Below are 17075 nucleotides of genomic sequence, written 5' to 3' on the forward strand. Positions count from 1 at the left end.
CCTGGGTGCCTCCATTGTACCCAATACCCCCAAAGCCCATCTGCCTGCTGACCAGTTTCCTAACGTCAGCTCCCAAGGATCAGTTCTTCTCCACTGAACGCACTCCCCTCAACCTTTATGTTTCCAGCAAATCGCAGATATGGCAAGCTGATCATCCCGGCACGTGGACTGGTAAACTTGGCTGCATTTCCAGGCCTGGGTCGTTGATCCGGTCCCCAGGAGAAGGCGTGTTACTGGCTGCTGGGCTGGAACCCCCCCCACCCCCTCCACCTCTTTGCCAGAGACATGGCCCTGGCCCATAGTGGGGCTGGAATCCTGGGGTCAGCCAAGCCTCTCCCAACCCTAGAGCCCCGCCCCATCAGCTCTCCCCACCAGCAGGCCTGGACCTGGGGTGGGGGGAAGCTCTACACACACTGCACACACACAAAACAAGAAAATGTTTTAATTGTAAAACTAACTTGAGGGAGGGGAGGGCGGGGCTGCGCTGAGGGGCCAGGAACCTGATTCTTCAAGCGGTGGTTCTGTCCCTGGAGCCACCCCGCGGGCCAAGGACCGTCTGTCCCCTGATGGGGGCTAGAGTGTTATAAAATGACAATATAAATAGACTTCTAGAAAAGAGGAGGCTGTCCAGGTGCAGTAGTCATGTTCTGCAGAGGCTGGGGGTGGGTGGGAAGCCCTGCCCCCTGGATCCCAGGTCCAGCCACACAGAGGGGTGCGGGGCGAGGGAAAAGGCCACTCTTCAGACATTCATGATCGACCCCTGCAATGGCTCGGGGGGAGGGGCTGCGTGTCAAGCGAGGTCTCAGACACCCCCACTTGAAGACTGGAGGACACCGGAACTGGACCTTCCACATGCGCGCACTCGCTCACACACACACACACATACACACACACACACCCCTTTTGTAGTGTTATCTCCACCCCTGGCGGCCCCCACGGAAGATTTCCAGTGATGGGAGGCCGCCTGCCCTTCCTGGAGACAGGAAAACCCCAGAGATGGGCCTGTCCCAGAGGGTGGGGGGGTCTTGGGAGCCTCACTTGCTCCCACGAGTCCCTGTGTTTCTTTTAAAGTCACAAAATCAAAACCAGAGTTCAGTAGTAGGGTCCCGCACATCCCCCAGCAAGGAGGGCAGCGCCACACGGAGTGTCTCCGGGGCTGGGAGGAGCGGGGGCCAGCCCCCTACACTGGCCTCTGGCCAGGCAGGGGTGACCCAGGGGGCTCTTTGGTTCAGGGGTGGGGGTGGCACCGGGCCTCATCGGGTGCGATTCTGACGCATGAGGGGCACAATGCTGGCGGGCGGGCCCGCTTTGGCCAGGAACGGGTGTTTGAGCAGCTCAGCCGCTGTGGCCCGCTGGGCCGGGTCACGCACCAGCAGGCGGTCCAGGAAGTCCTTCAGGGAAGGTGACACCTGTCGGGAGGGGGGCGAGAGGGTCGGTGGAGCAGTTCCACTGCTCACTTGCCGTCAGGCCCCTGGTTTCCTCCTGCCCAACGGGCTGATGGCATTTACTGCCCAGGAAGGGGCAGAGAGGCCCTCAGCATCGACAGCTTGGCCCCAGGGGCTCACCGCCTCCCCACTTTCATGATTCGGCAGGAGCTGGCAACAGCTGGGCCCTGGAGGCACCACTTTTTCACCAGGCAATTTCCCCACCAGGAAGGTCCTTCTGCTGGACCTCGCCAGCCAGCCCGACCACAAGCTTTGAGGGGCTGAGGGCAGAGTCCGCACAGATGCTCGAGGCGGTGAGCACGCAGTAGGCGCCACCTGACAGCCATTGGCACCCTAGTCCTGCCCACCCCCAGCGCTCTCCTTGGGCTCGGGGCTGGGTGGTACCCTCCCACCACCCACATGTGGTCTCCCCCACACCCGCCGCCTGCGGGAGGGGCCCACCTTGTGCAGGTTCTTCAGTCGGGGTGGCAGGTTGTCCCGGATCATCTTCATGGCTTTGAGGGGTGGCTCATTGAAGTAAGGGGGCTCCCCGTCCACCATCTCAATCACCATCACCCCCAGAGACCAGATGTCCACCTGTGGTGGGGGCAAGGCAGCAGGGCTGGGCTGTGTGGGTGTGGCCAATGCTCGGGGGGCACCCACAGACAGGTGGCCCTGCTTCCATCTTTGCCTCTTCGCTCTGGAGCTTTTGGGCCCTGAACACTGATACCCCGCCTGCCAGACCCTATGCACTCCTCACCCAGGGAACCCTCTGGAGGGTTCTGCCCACCTGCATCCATCCCCTTCTTTTTGCGACCCCTCCCCCTGCCCCTGGATTCCTCTGGAGAACCCCCTCCTCGCTACTTCAGTCCATGGTGCATGACCAAGCTGTCTTAATCAGCAGAGTGCGAAAACAGTAATTGGTTCAGGAACAGACACGTGACCCATGCTGAGCCAATCACAGTTGACCCTGAGACTTTAAACAAGACAGTCAGGAAAACAGTCCTCATTTCTGCTCTGATAGGGGCAGCACCTGCCTGAATGAGGACTACACGGGGGCAGAGCCGGGAGGGACACTGAACACAGACAGCTGGGCATGAAGTCTGCACCCCCGCCGAACTTTACAGTCCTAGGGACCCATAGTCTTCCACTTTGCTAAACCCTTCTTGAGAAAGTTTTGTCACAGGCAGTCCTGGTGGATGGGCCCTCAGAATCTCCTGCCAGCCCCCCTCCCAATGTGACCCTACTCCTGCCTGCGGTTCCCCAAGCTATGCTACCACAGGCACCCTGGCCAGGCACTGGGTCAAGTCTTCTTGACTGACTGTCCTCAGAGCCACAGGCCACAGCTGGAAGACTTCAGGGCCAGGCAGGGAATGGCAGGGAGTGAAGCAGGTCAGTGCAGGCAACAAAGATGGGTGGGGGCTGTGACCAAGATGAAGGTTCCCCTGTTCCTCAGCATCTGAGTGTTGCCATGAGGGAATGTGGCCTCCTTGTGCCCAGATCACTTGGCTTTCCAACGGGGGATCAAATTCAGACTCACGTGAAAGCTCTTTTTTAAAAAATGCTTGCAAAAGCATCTTCAGAGAGCATCAGCCAGTTTGAAGCCTCTGCCCCAGGCTGGCAGGCAGGGCCAGGGGCACTTCTGCCCAGCCTCCTGTTCCCGTTGCGAAGCACTGGCTCCAAACTAGCACTCAGTCAGCGAGGAGTGTACACAGGCAAGTCTACTTCTCCCCACAAACTGTCTCTGGCGACCAAGCCCCCTCACCCTAACACTCTAGCTGTTCTGGACTGCAACAGCATAAACCAGAGCTGATAGCAGGGTGAACTGGCTGCCTTTGGCTCACCTCTGGCCCATAGGGCAGGCGGGAGATGAGCTCTGGGGCCATCCAGTAGGGTGTGCCAACCAGGGACTTCCTCCGAGGCACCTCCTTGCTCACCTGGGCGCAGAACCCGAAGTCTGACAGCTTCACCTGGAGCAGGACACAGAAGTGGGGGTCAGAGGTGCCGGCGGGGAAGAGTGAGCAGAGGCAGTCTCCTGTTTAATTCCTCAGGCTCTGACACACTGGGTTTCTACATGCCACCCAGAGGTTAGAGCCCGACCTCGGCGGAACTCTGCCATCTCCTGGCTGGGGCCCTAAGTGGTGTCAGCTGCCCGAGACCACACATCTGCCTCCTTGACAGGGTCTGTGCTGGGGCTCCTGGGGGAGGCACCCTGAGTCCCATGGGTACCAGAGGCCGGGCAGGGATTTGGACCGGGGCTGGCTCCCAATGCCGTGCCTTGGGCCCTAGCTTCCCGGCAGGACAAATGTCTTTAGCTAGTAGGGGGTGAAATGAATGCTGCCTGTCCCTCTGCAACCACCACCTCCTCAGAACCAAGGATTTATACCTTCTTGGGAACTATGGACCCTATTCAGACTCCTGAGGATGTCAATGGGACGCTCCAGAGAGCACGCTCACACGGCGCACATACAGTTCTGAACTCATCCCAAACCCGTGTCCCCCAGACACGTCTGTAGAATCTTCAGGTGTTCATGACCCCAACCGAGACTCCCTGGGAAGCAAAGCCTTTCCCCGACCCCCTGCCTCTGTGAACTGGCTTAACTTTCCTGGGGAAAGGCAGGCAGATCACCAACCAGAATCTGCTGAAAGTCAAGGGCCCCCTCCCCCTGAAAAATCACATCCGCTCTTAGAATATGAATACAGGTTCTGGTACCAGGAGGCTCACCCATGGACTGCAAACTCGGAGCTTCGGTCCAGAAGACAGAACCGAGAGTCCACGACCCAGTCCTGGACACCAGGCCAGGAGCAGGTTCTCACATGGCCAAGAGCTGTGGCCGGCCACCCAGATGCAGTCTCCCATCTCTGGGTCCAGGGCTAGACTCCAGTTCTCAGCGGCTGGGGCTGATGATGACAGAGCCCCCAACTTACCTGGACCCCTGACTCTGGACTGATGCATGAGGAAGGAATACATGTACTGCTCCTCAAGGGACTGAACTGGGGGTTGGGCCCACCCTACCCGCAGGGGGAGAGCTGGGCAGAGGCCGGGGGAGGCCAAGCCACCCCACCACTGCTCACCCTGCCATCGTGGGTCAGGAGAATGGAGTCGCTTTTGATGTCCCGGTGGATGACTCCCTGGGCGTGGAGCACGGACAGGGCCTGCAGCACGGCCAGGCACACGGCGGCGATCTGCTCCTCGTTCATCCTGGGAAGGCAGGGCAGGTGGGGGGTGGGGAGTGAGTGGGGCAGACGGGGCTGTCTGATGGGGACACGGCCCCACCCTGGAGGCGTGATGGGGACAGTATGTTGGTTCTGAGATGTGGCCCCACCCCAAGGGGTCTGGAGGGAGCAGTCCTGAAATGGGAGAAGTCTGGGGCACACTGGGGACCCAGCAGCATCCAGCTGCCCGGCTGTACCTGGTGTGCGTGACGATGTCGGTGAGGGCGCCTCCCTCCAGGAACTCCATCACCACCCAGAGCTCGTCCCCGACCAGGTAGCTGTTGTACATCTCCACCACGTTCTCGTGCTGGTAGTCCCGCATAATCACCACCTGCACGCGGGAGGCGGGGTCGGCACCATGGAGGGTGGACCACAGTCCCTGCCGCCAGAGCCCGCCCTCTCGGCTTGGGTGGGGGCCCTGCCAAACTGCAGGTCCAGTTCCACCCGCCACTCCTGCTCATCGGGGTCCAGTCCAGGGACTGTCTTCCCATGGCTGAAGCCAAGAGACCCAGAAGGGAGCGAAGGGCCTGACATCTATGTTCTATTCCGGGGTGCTCCCACCCCACGCACACCTCACACTGCTGATATTGATCTTGACCAGCCCTGAGTGGGTCTGCGAGTAGCCCTGATGGGCAGGCTGGCACTGGGAGAGGGCGCTGGGATGAGAGCATTAAGCACAGGGCTGAGATCAGAAGGACAAGCAGGCAGCTCAGACACAAGGCAGGGGTGGGGGTTAGATTCCAGGAGCAGGAAGGCCTAGCAAGGCAAAGCCTGGACGTGGGGGACATGATGCTCACTGTGCGCAGCTCCGGCAGGCCGCTACATGGGGGAAGGGCGACAGGCTCAGGCCTGAGGGGCTGGGATGGGAGCGGGGAGGTTTAGGGCCCTGGCCTGGGGACAGGGGTGGTGGGGCCTCTCTGAGATGGGGAACCAGAAGAGGCAGACATGGGGTCAACACTGTGGGGCCAGTATGGGACTTGGTGGTGAGGGGCCTGGAAGGCATGCAGAGGGTCAGTGGGGCTTGGGGCCTGGAGCTGGGGCTTGGAGCCTGGCCAGAACAGGACGACATGGCAGTGGGTATCGTGGGGACAGAAGACACAGCCTGGGGAGGCGTGAGGAGCGAGGACAGGAGCTGGGCTCAGAACTCACGCTGGCAAACCCCAGCCCCATAGGGCCTCTCCCGGTTCTCAGCCCTGCATGCCCTCTAAACCATGGGGTAGGGGAGCCCCGGGAGGAGTGGGACAGCTGGGGGCTGGCAGGTGGGAAGGCAGGGAGCCCCAGGAGGAATGGGGCAGGTGGGGGAGCCCTAGGGGAAGCAGGGGAGCCCTGAGAGGAGCTGGGGGGCCCTGGGAGGAGTGGGACAGCTGGGGGTGCAGATGGGGGGGATGGGAGAGCCCTGGGGGGAACAGGGGGGCCCGAGGAGGAGCTGGGGGGCAGAGGAGTCCTAGGGGGAGTGGGGTAGTTGGGGGGGAGCCCTGGGAGGAGTGGGACAGCTCGGGGGGTAGGTGGGGAGATGGGGGAGCCCCAGGAGGAATGGGGCAGGTGGGAAGGTGGGGGAGCCCTGGGGGGAGCAGGGGGCCCCCAGGAGGAGCGTGGGGAGGGCAGGGGAGCCCCAGGGGGACGGGGCGGCAGGCCCACCTCGTTGAAGAGCAGCTCCCGCCGCTGCTGCTTGCGCAGGTCCATCTTCTTGACAGCCACCAGCCTGCCGGAGCTGCGCACCGTAGCGATGCACACGATGCCGGTGGAGCCCTCGCCGATCTTGATGAAGTTGTCCAGGTAGGAGCGGGGGTCGCCGGGGTCTACCACCAGCTGCAGGGCAGCCCGGAACTGCTCGTGGGACACTCGCTGGGGCTCCCGCTGTGGTGAGCGGGGGCCGGGGGGCCCGGGGGCAGGAGGCACGGCAGGGGCGGCGAGGGCGCGGGCTGGAGGGGCCAGCTGGGGCTCAGAGGCGTGGGGGCCCAGCATTCCCGGGCTGGGGGCGCCGTGGGCTCGGGCAGGGGGCCGGGAGGAGGAGGACTGGGGGACGGCTAGGCCCCCCACCGATGGCCCGTTGGGGGCCATGTTGTGAGGCTCCCCCTGCAACAGAAAAGAGAGGCGGCTGTCAGGGGAGGGGCTGGGGGACAGGGACCCCGGCTGCGGGACAGACACATGGCGGCCAAGATGGAGATGGACAGTGGGCTGGGGCGGGCTGGAGTTGGTGGATGGGAACAGGGCGGGCAAGGCGACGGTCAGGGGTCCTGGGGTGGGTGAGTGGTTACCTGGGTGCCCCGGGACGGGTGGTCCGTGTCGGCCCGCGGGTACGTGTTAAAGGGCCGGCCAGCTGCCACTTTCGCCCCGCTGGCTAGACTGGCAGGTTGGTGGGGGGTGCCGACGTCAGGCCCAGAGAGGGGGCGCTTGTCCCGGGAGGACTCCTGGGGCCCTCCCGAGCCCTCCCTGGAAGACTTGGGCCTCTTGTCCGGCCCCGCCCGCCGCCTGTCACCACTGCTGCCACCCGCCTCGCCGTGACCGGCCCCCCGGCCTGGGCCGCCCGCCTTCTCTGGGCCCCCTCTGGCCGTGGCGGCCTGCTCCGCGGGCATCCCGTTTTCCTGGCGGACACGGGCGGGCGGCGGCGGGCTGTCTCTCCGCAGGGAGTTGGATCGCGTCACCGACATGTTCTCAAACTCGTCGAGCAGCAGCGTGAGGGCCCCATCCTTGGCGCCTTTGCTGCCCCGCACGATGGTCTGGGGTCCAGGGCAATGGCAGGGTGGGGGCCGGGCAAGGAGGAGGGGGACACAGGACGTGCATCCAACACAGGCGGACAGGACAACACAACACACACAGAGACAAGACAGAGACGGAATGAAGAAATGCGTGGGGTGATGGCGGCCGGGAGGCCCCCGCAGCCCCTCCCCCGGCACCGAGCCTCGCGGGGCAGGAGCGGAGCTGCCCCACCCCCCGTCAGGTTGTTGCCCCCAGGCTGGGAGCAGCAGTTCCCAGGGTGGCCCTCGGAGCAGCACCCCTGTCTCTTCCTTGTTCTCCAGGCTTGGGGTGGAGGGGAAGGAGGGCAGAGGCCGCGCCAGCCCATAATAAGCCCTGGAAAGCTGCAAATTACAGGATGCAGGGGCCAGGGCCTGGCTTGGCATCTCCTTCCCTGCAGCCTGGCAGCGCTGTGAGCCCCGAACACGCTCTCTGTTCCCGTGGAGGCTGAGGGTGGGGTAAAGGTAAAGTGTGTCCCAGGCGCACCCTGCCTGCTGTGGCCACCATCCTGATCCAGATCACTGCCTCCAGGGCTCTCCCTAGGGGCCCCCACCCACCAGCTCCAGGCACATGGGGCCTCTTAACTACTCCTCAAACACACCAGACATACCCCACCCTCCGGCACTGGCTGCTCATTCTGCCTGGAATCCTTCACCCCTGTCTGCCCGGGGCTCCCCTCTTCAGTGTGTACCCCCTTCAGATCTCTGCTGCAGACTCTCCCTGACCTCCTGTGGTCTAAAACGCCAGCCTCAAACCCTCCCTATTCTGCTCTCTTGCTTTCCTTTTCTCTAGAGCGCTTAGAACCAGCGGACATGAAGCATGTGTACAGCTGTCCGTGTCCTGCTCCCCTGGTGCAGTGTTCGTGAGGGTGGCCACTATTTCTTCCTGGCCGCATCTAAAGCCTAGAACCGTGGCTGGTATGCAGAAGGTGCTCAATAAGTACCTGCTGAGCCCATGAGTGAGTGAAGAGACGGGCAGGCTGGGTAGGGGCTGCCGGAGCAGAGCACAGGCCCTAGTCCTGTGCGTCAGTCACTGGCAGGCAGGGCCATGGGCTGCCAGACATCCTGAGGCTAGCACGGCCTCAAATGTGCAGAAAACTCGAACCCCGCAAAACCCACTGAAAGGCCACCGTGCCCTGTGGGCCAGCCCCTGCCCCTGCCTCTCCTGGACCCTGGCTGCTAGTAGGGCAGCCTGGTCTTGCCCCAGGGGCCCAGTGTAACAAGGGAGATAGACACCTGCTCAGGCTCTAGTGCTGGAATAAGAGGTCAGGAATCCCTGGGGGTTGGGGAGGATTTTTAAGGAAGTGCCTGAATGAGGGCATAAGCAGCAGGCATGCAGCCACAGGGCCTGGCAGCGGATGGAACCGAGGTGGGCCAGGTGGGGCCAGTGGGCTCAGAAGAGCTGGCACCCTGCTTGCGCAGGCAGCTGCCCCTCCAATGGCCCCAGCCGATTCACCAGAAGGCAGAAACACAGACTTGGATGTAAAGTGTTGCTTTTCTAGGCAGTGGCAAAGAATTCTAAGCCCCCTGCCTGGGGCACACAAACACCTCAGTGGGAAACCCTGGAGGAGAGAGTCTGCCTGGGGCTCCTCTCGCCATGCTAGGCTGGGCTGGGCAGGGCACAGCACCCAGGGCACTGGTGAGGATGAGTCAGCCCTGGGCCTGCTGACCGGCCCACCCAGCCCCACCCCCACCGCTCGGAACAACCCAGGCTGCCCTTCCTGGTTTCCACTGCCCTTCGGGTAAAGTCTGTGCTCCGGGGGCCGGCCAGCTTTGCAGGCTGCGGGGGCCACACCCCCTGCCCCCAGACCAGCCTCACCACAGGCCACGCCTGGGGAGCCAAGACCGTGAAGACAGGAATGGGGTTAAGAGCATGGGCCTTGGAAACGGACCCTGATTCAAATCCCAGCTCGGCACGTTTGCTTAAGATGGCAGGGAAAAAACTGAAACCACCCCACCCCCTGCCCCCAGAGCTTCACGAGGGCCGTTTCCTCCACTACAAGCCCTGGCTCTCCACCATCTGCCTGAATGACTCCTACTGTCCTCTGCCCTCAGGGCTCAGCTCAGGTGACCCTGACTCCAGGAAGATGGCCTGGACCCCGGGGCTGGGTCAGACGGCCCCTCGGGCCTCTCCTGGCCCAGCCCTGACCACTGGGGCGGTCATCACGTGGGAACTGGTCTGTCCCTCTGCCTGCGATGGGAGACCTATCAAGACCCAGGACGAGTTTGTGGTCCTGGGGACAGGAGCACAGGGCTCAGGACAGACAAATGAGTTGGGGCTGGCATGGGGATCGTCAGAGGGTCAAGGTCAGCGGGGGCCTCTCAGGAAGGGAGCGTGGGCTGGCACTAACGCCAGGTGAGGGATCAGTGGTGGATGGGTGAGTGAAAGGTGAGGATGGGGGTGTGGTTGGGGTGTGTCTGGTGGTCAGCAAGAGAGGGTCAAGTGTGGGGCTGAGGGCTGGGGTCACCCCATGGGGGTCGGCGCAGGTCAGGAGAGGCGGTGGTGGGCGCCAGCATACCTTAGGGGCCCCAGGCTGGATGGAGGTGATGCAGGCGGGGTCGATGAGGGGCTTGGGCCGGCGGGCCGACTCCTCGATCAGGCTCTGCCACTGGCGGGGCAGCCCCGTGAACCTCTGCTCGTGCTGGTCGAAGCCTGTGTGCACGCGGTGCTCAAAGTTCGACGGCGCTGAGATCTCAACCCGCTTCTTCTTCTTCCCGAACATGGCGCCAGGCTCTCCGTGTGGACAGAGTACAGAGTGGGGCTCCGGCCGGCAGGCCTGCGGAAGGGGGCGGCTCGCCAGAACCTGCTGCTTCTCCTCCATCCTCCATTCCTCCCTGGTCTCCCCACCCCCAAAGCCTCTCCACAGCCTGTACCCCACCTGCAGCCTGAGGGACCCTGTGAACACTCGAGTCAGGCCCCTGGCTCAGAGCCCACTGGCGGCCCCACCTCACTCCCCGTGAGGACTTCTCTGCTCGCGGCTCTTCCTCTGGCTCACAGTGGCTGCCGAGCCGTAGGGCCTCTGCCATGGCAGTTCCCTCTGTGGGGACTGACGCCTGACTCCTGCCCGCTTCAGGTGCCAGTCACTGGTGACTCCTCTCCTGAACATACCCCAGGTCCCCTGTCCTTCCATCCCATGTCACAGCATGTCTAACTTCTGGAAACCGTGCTGCTGAGTCTTATGTTTGGGCTTCTCTGGTGGCTCAGATGGTAAAGAATCTGCCTGTAATGGGGGGGACCTGGGTTCGATCCCTGGGTCAGGCAGATGCCCTGGGGAAGGGAACGGCTACCTGCCCCAGTGTACCTGCCTGGAGAATTCCATGGACAGAGGAGCCTGGCCGGCTACAGTCCACGGGGTCACAAAGAATCAAACTCAACTGAGGGACTAACACACACACAGTCAGTCTATTTATAACTCCCATCACGACTCTCAGTGCTGGGCCTGGTCTCATCTGCCCAGTTTCCTGGTGTCCCAGCCCCACGCCCAACACACAGGATGTGCTCCATGACCGGTGCCTAAGGCCTGCCACCTCTGTGCCTGCTTTCTCAGCCTGGACTGTGGGCTAAAAACAGCATATACCTCTGGTTACTGTTCAACACATGGTTACCAAGCCCCTGTCCAATGCGTGACTCCTAGGCAGCCTCACTAATATACTCCCACTTTACAGATGGGGAGACTGAGGCTTGGAAAAGGCAAGTTCCTCACAGAGTGGGGAAAGACCCACTTCATGAAGTATCCTAAAAGACTAAACCGCCTTTGTCTTTAGGGCCTGTGATTTCCATGCCGGTACTCAAAACAGTACTGGCACAGCAGCAGTAAATGCTCAATGAAAGTGAAAGTCGCTCAGTCCAACTCTTTGTGACCCCTACGGACTGTAGCCTGCCAGGCTCCTCTGTCCACAGAATTCTCCAGGCAAGAATACTGGAGTGGGTACCCATGCCCTTCTCCAGGGGGTCTTCCTGAACCTATGAAAGCTGAATTTAAAAATCAAAGGGGCTGAAGGGGACATGTGGAATGGTGGTGTTCCACAGCGGGGGCCAGAGACACGAAGGGCAGGGAAACCAGATGGCCAGAGTGCAAATCTCTCTTTGCCACCTACTGTGTGACCCTGGGCAAATGACTTAGCCTGTCTGTGCCTCAGCTTGACCCCCGTGGGGCTACCGGGAGGATTACTGAGTTAATTAACGAGCAGGATGCGGGTGCAGGGCACGGAGGGAGGCTCTTCTGATGATGAGGATGACTCCCGGCTGTGTCAAGGGCCCAGGTGCTGCCCCTGCCCCAACCCTGGACCCACACACATGCCCCTGGAGCCCCACAGACCTGCTTTGTTGCTGGCTGTGCTAGAAGTGCCCTTGGGCGGGTGATGTCTCCTCTTGGGGCTTCGGGTTACTCATCTGTAAAGTGGGAAGAAAACATCCTCTGCTTGCTCATCCATCAATCCATCAGCAACGCACTCCTCTGTGCCCAGCCTTGTGCTGGTCGGTGTGAGGGACAGAGTGATGGCCCTGAATGGTCGGGGCTGGGGTCACAGAGTGCCAGACCCAGCCTGGAGGGATGGCAGGGTAGGGATACGGGAGGCTTCCCAGAAAAGGGCTCGTGTGAACTAAGACCCGAAGGACGAGGGGAAGTGCACTGGGTGGGGATTTCTATCTGGCTCAGGGCTGGCTCCTCAGCACCTGGCACGGTGCCTGGCACGGGGTCGGCCCCAGCGCAGTGAGTCTCGTGACCTGGTGAGGACACTCGTGAGCAGATCCGCGATGAGGCCCTGGCAGCCCCTGGTCGTCCTCCCAGCTCCTTTCCCGCGGGAGCAGGGTGTGAGGGCGGAGAGGCCACCATTCCCAGCCCAGAGGTAGGACTGTCTGTGGGCAGCCGTCCAGGAGAACCGGTTTGGCGGCGGGAGCCCAGTGGGAGGCGGGTGGGGACCCAAGCAGCCAACCTGTCTCAACTGGCCTGGGCCTCCTGGCCAGCAGGTGGCAAGAGCCAGGGCTCTGCCAGGGGAACAGACCTGACCAGGGTCGGGGGGCCCTCTGCCCAGGCCCTTCTCTACCCCCACCAAGCCCCTTCAGTGTGGCTCCCCGATTCCAGCCCCCAGAACCTGTCCATTCCACCCTCCCAGGCCTCAGGGACCCTGACTGACCCCGTTCTCCCTCCAGGCTTCTCTGCCCTCGTCTCCCTTGCAGCTCCGGCTCCTCTCCTCGTCCCTACACCCCGACTCTCCCCCATCTGCCCAGACGTGTGCCCCTTCACCGGCCCGCCCTGGTCCCACTGCCTCCTCTCTGCCCAGATCTGCCCCCGTCTGGCCTCAAGCCCAGCCTCACTCCTCACCCTGGCCTCTCTCACTCTCCCTGCCCATCCCCGCCCCCCAGCCCGCGGCCTGTGGGCCCCAAGTCAGCTCCGAGCCCTCTGCAGGACAGGATTAACTGCATGACCCCTCACTAAACCCGGGAGAGGGAGGAGCTTAGGCTCCAGACGGGGTGGGTAGGAGGCAGCCTGTTGGGGGGCAGCCAACCTAGGATGCCCACCTACGAGCCCCCCGGCCCCCCAGCCCCCGCCCCCCGCAGCAGGTGACTACAGAGGATGGGGAGAGAGGGGCACACCTCCGGATATTTGCCTGGGGCCACCCCTTCCCTCTGGGCGCTGCACAGAGAGCAGGACAAACAGAGGAACTGGCCGTGTTTATAGTGGCCAGGCGGGAGCCCCACCCTGGGGCAGCTCTGGGCACCGCTGGCTCCCCTGACCCCTCCATCAGTCCCCAAGCTCCTGACCTTAGCGGGGCCACAGAAGGGAGGGAGAGGAGCCGCTACATGTGAAGGGAGGGGCCTGGCCAGGAGCAGCGGGGCGGCAAGGAGTGGGCGCTGGGTTCCCAGGCAAGCCCAGAACTCCAGAGTCAGAGCCCAGGGCCCGGAGGCCGGCTCTGCTGGGAGGCTAAGCCAGCCTACGGTGGAAGCATGCCGCGTGGCCCCGGGCCAGCAGCTCTGTGCCTCAGTTTCCTCTTCTGTTAGAAGAGGACCGAGATAGTACCTGCTTCCAGGAGTTCTTGCAAGCAGTCACAGAGAGCCCAGTGTGAGGGCCTGGCCCCAGGGCCGGTGCACACAACAAGGGAGCAGACGGTGAGCATCGGTCACCATGACAGCAGCACTGGTCCTACCGGCCCCTCCGCTAAACACTCGACCCGGAATCTGCACGCCCGACCCCGGAGGAAGGGGCCAACTTGGGCCTTGTGTTACAGAGAAGGAAGATGAGGTATAGGGAGGGCACCCGCTAGCCCAGGTCACACACAGCTTGGGAAGCAGAGTGGACTCAAGACACCAGGCTGGTCTAACCTGAGTCTGGGCCCCGTCAGTTCTCGGAATGACAGTAGCCACATCCTTGGAGACACACGTGTGCCTGGGCCTGCTCTGTGTCTAATCGCATTCCACCCTCACCCCTAACAGGCATGCCCATCATCCCCAATTCAGAGGTGGGAAGACTGAGGCCCAGCGAGGGGAACCCCAGGATTTGAACACGGGCAGTTGGAGCCTCGCCTGTCCTGTGGTTCTGCTTCTGTGTCATTACCGTCATCCACTCTAAGGCTGTCCCTGGTCCCTGTCCCTCCCTCCCTCCCTCCTTCCCCTTCCTCTGTCCACCTGGACACTGCTTCTTCTCTCCTGCCCTGACCCGTCCTGGCGGAGAGGGTCCCTCCTCCTCCGACCTGCCCAGGCCCCCAGCGGTAGGTGGGAGGCGGCATAAAGTGGGACCCCCCACCGCCAGCCTCCACCCCCCAGGGCTCCTCCCTTGCCTATTCCACAGGCCTTCAGCACGTCCGTCTGCAGCGAGAAAGCAGTCCAAGAGCCAGTGCCAGCCACCAAACGTGGTTTACCGAGGCTCAGCCCCAGGACTCGCACCACCACCTCCACCACCGTGGGGGACCCTGAGCCCACACAGACGCCGACGCTGAGCTCGCTGCCTCCCCAGGACTTCCGAGGAGTGGCTGACCTCACTTCCACTGTGCAGATGTGGAAACTGAGGCTCACAAAGGTGAAATCTCTTGCGACGGTCACCAAGCAGAGGTGGGCACGGAAGACAGTTGCTCCACCTCAGAGACAACATCCTTAAACTCTGGCCCATGGCCTATGAGGTCTTCCACGATTGGCCGGTCAGCTCTCCTCCCGCAGGCCCCCTCGCCCCATCTGGCCCAGCCACCTTGGCCTCTTCACTGTTCTTCATACCCTGGACATGCCCCGATTCAGGGCCTTTGTTCTGGCCCCCCATCAACTCTCTTCTCACTGATCTGCACACAGCCCCCTCCCTCTCTGTCTCTGCCCAAGTCTATGCACAAAAGTCCCCGTTCCTGTCTTCACACCTTCAGTGCCCTCCCTGGTTTATTTTTCCCCACTGCACTCACCACGTAACTCTGTGTGTGTGGACAATGTCAGCTCCTCCAGGGGAGCAGGGCCTGACCTCTGTCGAGCTCCCCACTGTATCCCAGTGCCTACGACACAGCGTGGCAGGCACTCGAGGAACATCTGGTGAATGAACACACTCACCTGAACCTGCTATGCGGCACCCCTGCTCAGACACCTCAGGCTCTGCCCAGGGTCTTTCTCTGGCGGAGAAAGGCCTGGAACCCAGAGGTGGAGGGTGAAGCCGTGACCTCAGTGATGTGGAACACAGGAGGACAGGGCACAGCCTACAGCCACCGACCCGGGCAGAGATGCCTCTGAAGCTCAGTTTGCTCCCCCAGTGCAGACGCGTTTATCCTACTCTAAAATGTTTATTTCAACTGAAAAAACTTGTGAATGATTTCACTTGTGGGATGGGTAGTTTCCAACCTGTCTGAACAAAACCTTCCCATTTTCCAGCCACCCACTGCACTCACAGGCTCTGCCTGCTGACCTTCCGTGAGAAAAAAATGGCACCATGCTACAGCTCCCCGCACCAAGGAAATGAGTGCCCGTGGAGGAGCCAGGTCCGCGAGTGTGACCGCGGTCAGGAGTGCGTGTGTACACGTGTGTGTACGCGCGCAGACTTCCTTTCCTCCTGCCCTGCCTGCAGCCCCAAATAAAAATGCCCCCACCCCACAGGGCAATGGAGGGTGCTGACTCAGCCAGGGCCCTGGGGCCTGAGGAGAAGACGCAGCAGGGGCCACAGCCACCCTTTCCTAGTCACTGAAGTGAAACTAGAGCAGGAAGCGGGTGATGGAGAAGTGCTCACCGGCCCCCTCACCCTTCTGCCATCATCTGCACCCACTGGCTCCAGAAGCGCCCTGGTTGCCTGCCTCCCTGCGCTGTGCTCTGACGCTGGACGGGGGTCTGGCTCACCTTGGTAGCCTCGGCAGGCTCTCATGGCCCCCCTGAAACCCCACACCATTCCCCCTCACACCTCCACTCAGCTCTTACTGCCCATTCACGTGCCCCCACCCCTAACCATCCTCCTGCCTAGTCCTTGCAGGGAATCCTGTCCCCAGACCCGCCTCAAGCTTTGGGACTGACACGCGCCCAAGCCCTCTCCTTGGCAGACACCTGCTCTCCCCACAAAGGGCCCATCACACCCACCCGTCATCTATTCCATCATCCTTGTCGGGTGAGAGCTGAGCTCTGCCAGGCCCGGGTCAGGGCCCACAGCAGAGGCCAGGAGAGCCAGGGATGTCCCTGCCCTTGCCAAGCTCACATTCGAGGGGAAAGGAGACAGCTCACAGTGAGAAAACACCAGAAAGCCAGCTAGTGAGTCAGATGGCGAGTGCTGAGGAGAAAAAGGGCAGGGGTCAGCAGGGTGTGGAGGGTGGGGGAGGTGGGCTCTTCAGTGAAGCGGTCAGGGAGGGCCTCGCAGAGGAGGTCACACTCTAGTGTGCAGGGTGGGGAGAGGAGTGGGTACATCGGGGAGGAGGACCCCGGCCACGAGAACAGCCAGCACAAAGGCTGGGACCGCAATGTGCTTGATGGCCAAACAGCAGAGCGGAGGCCGAGTGGCCGGGGTGGGGCAGGGGCACGGGGTGAGGGAGGAGGGCCACGGGGAGGACTCAGGACTCGGTTCTTACCTGAGTGAGATGGAGCCACAGGAAGGCTGTGAGCAGGGAAGGAGCAGGGAGGCCCGGAGGAGGAGGACGCATGAGGCCAGGAGAAGAGGGTGGATGGGACGCGTGGGGCCTGTGGAGGCGGGAGCAACAGGCAGGCTCTGGGCACGCCGGAGAGGTCAAGAAGGCGGGAGGCTCTGGTCTGGTCTCGCCCGCGGCTGCATCCCCCCAGAGCCTGGCACCCGGTCCGTTCTCTCCCGGCCCTCAGCATCACCTAGCATGTTACACGGTCACGACCGTGTCAGTTGTCTCCCCGCTAAGTCGGTGGCTCAGCGTGGGCAGGAACCGTGTTTCGGCTGTTACAGCTGGGTCCCAGTAACAGGGTTCTGCCCTGTGTGGTTACTGGGTGGGTGGAGGGGACACATGGGTTTCAGTGCTGACTCTGACCATGCTAAACGCTCCGGGCGGTTCCTGGGTGTGCGGGTGGAGAGGCCTCTCCTCTCCTGTTTCCCAAACTAGGAAACTGAGGCCCAGAGACGGGAAGTCCCTGCCAGGGTCACCCAGCGCTGGGGCACAAAAGTGTCCACTCTGCCCCCTGGAGGAGCCCTGTCACTGCCCCCTTAGCCTCCTGCCTCCCACCTCCCAGCAACCCTGGCTCCTGCCAAAGCTTCTGCTCCAGAGGCACGACCTAGAGGTTTATGGGACGAGA

General features: G+C 62.3%; 1 protein-coding gene across 4 annotated transcripts in view; it reads right to left on the minus strand.

Annotated features, from left to right (window-relative positions):
* Positions 1-426: 426 nt before the first annotated feature.
* The window catches only part of PAK4 (p21 (RAC1) activated kinase 4), a 47162-nt gene continuing 30513 nt past the window's right edge, over positions 427-17075 (minus strand). For 2 of the 4 annotated variants that reach the window (XM_055412195.2, XM_055412193.2), the window contains exons 2-11: positions 16391-16499; positions 11695-11768; positions 9895-10152; positions 6899-7360; positions 6279-6716; positions 4838-4971; positions 4500-4626; positions 3269-3394; positions 1887-2021; positions 427-1409 (exon numbers count right to left, since the gene is read on the minus strand). In XM_055412195.2, coding sequence (XP_055268170.2) covers positions 1254-1409; positions 1887-2021; positions 3269-3394; positions 4500-4626; positions 4838-4971; positions 6279-6716; positions 6899-7360; positions 9895-10098 — 1782 coding nt within the window. In that variant the 5' untranslated portion in view covers positions 10099-10152; positions 11695-11768; positions 16391-16499 and the 3' untranslated portion in view covers positions 427-1253. The remainder of the gene's footprint in view (positions 1410-1886; positions 2022-3268; positions 3395-4499; positions 4627-4837; positions 4972-6278; positions 6717-6898; positions 7361-9894; positions 10153-11694; positions 11769-16390; positions 16500-17075) is intronic. The other 2 variants (XM_055412192.2, XM_055412194.2) reach the window with 1 other exon arrangement.

This window comes from Moschus berezovskii, chromosome 22, assembly GCF_049115385.1.
Source record: "Moschus berezovskii isolate FMDL1 chromosome 22, NW_MosBer_1.0, whole genome shotgun sequence".
NCBI lineage: Eukaryota > Metazoa > Chordata > Mammalia > Artiodactyla > Moschidae > Moschus > Moschus berezovskii.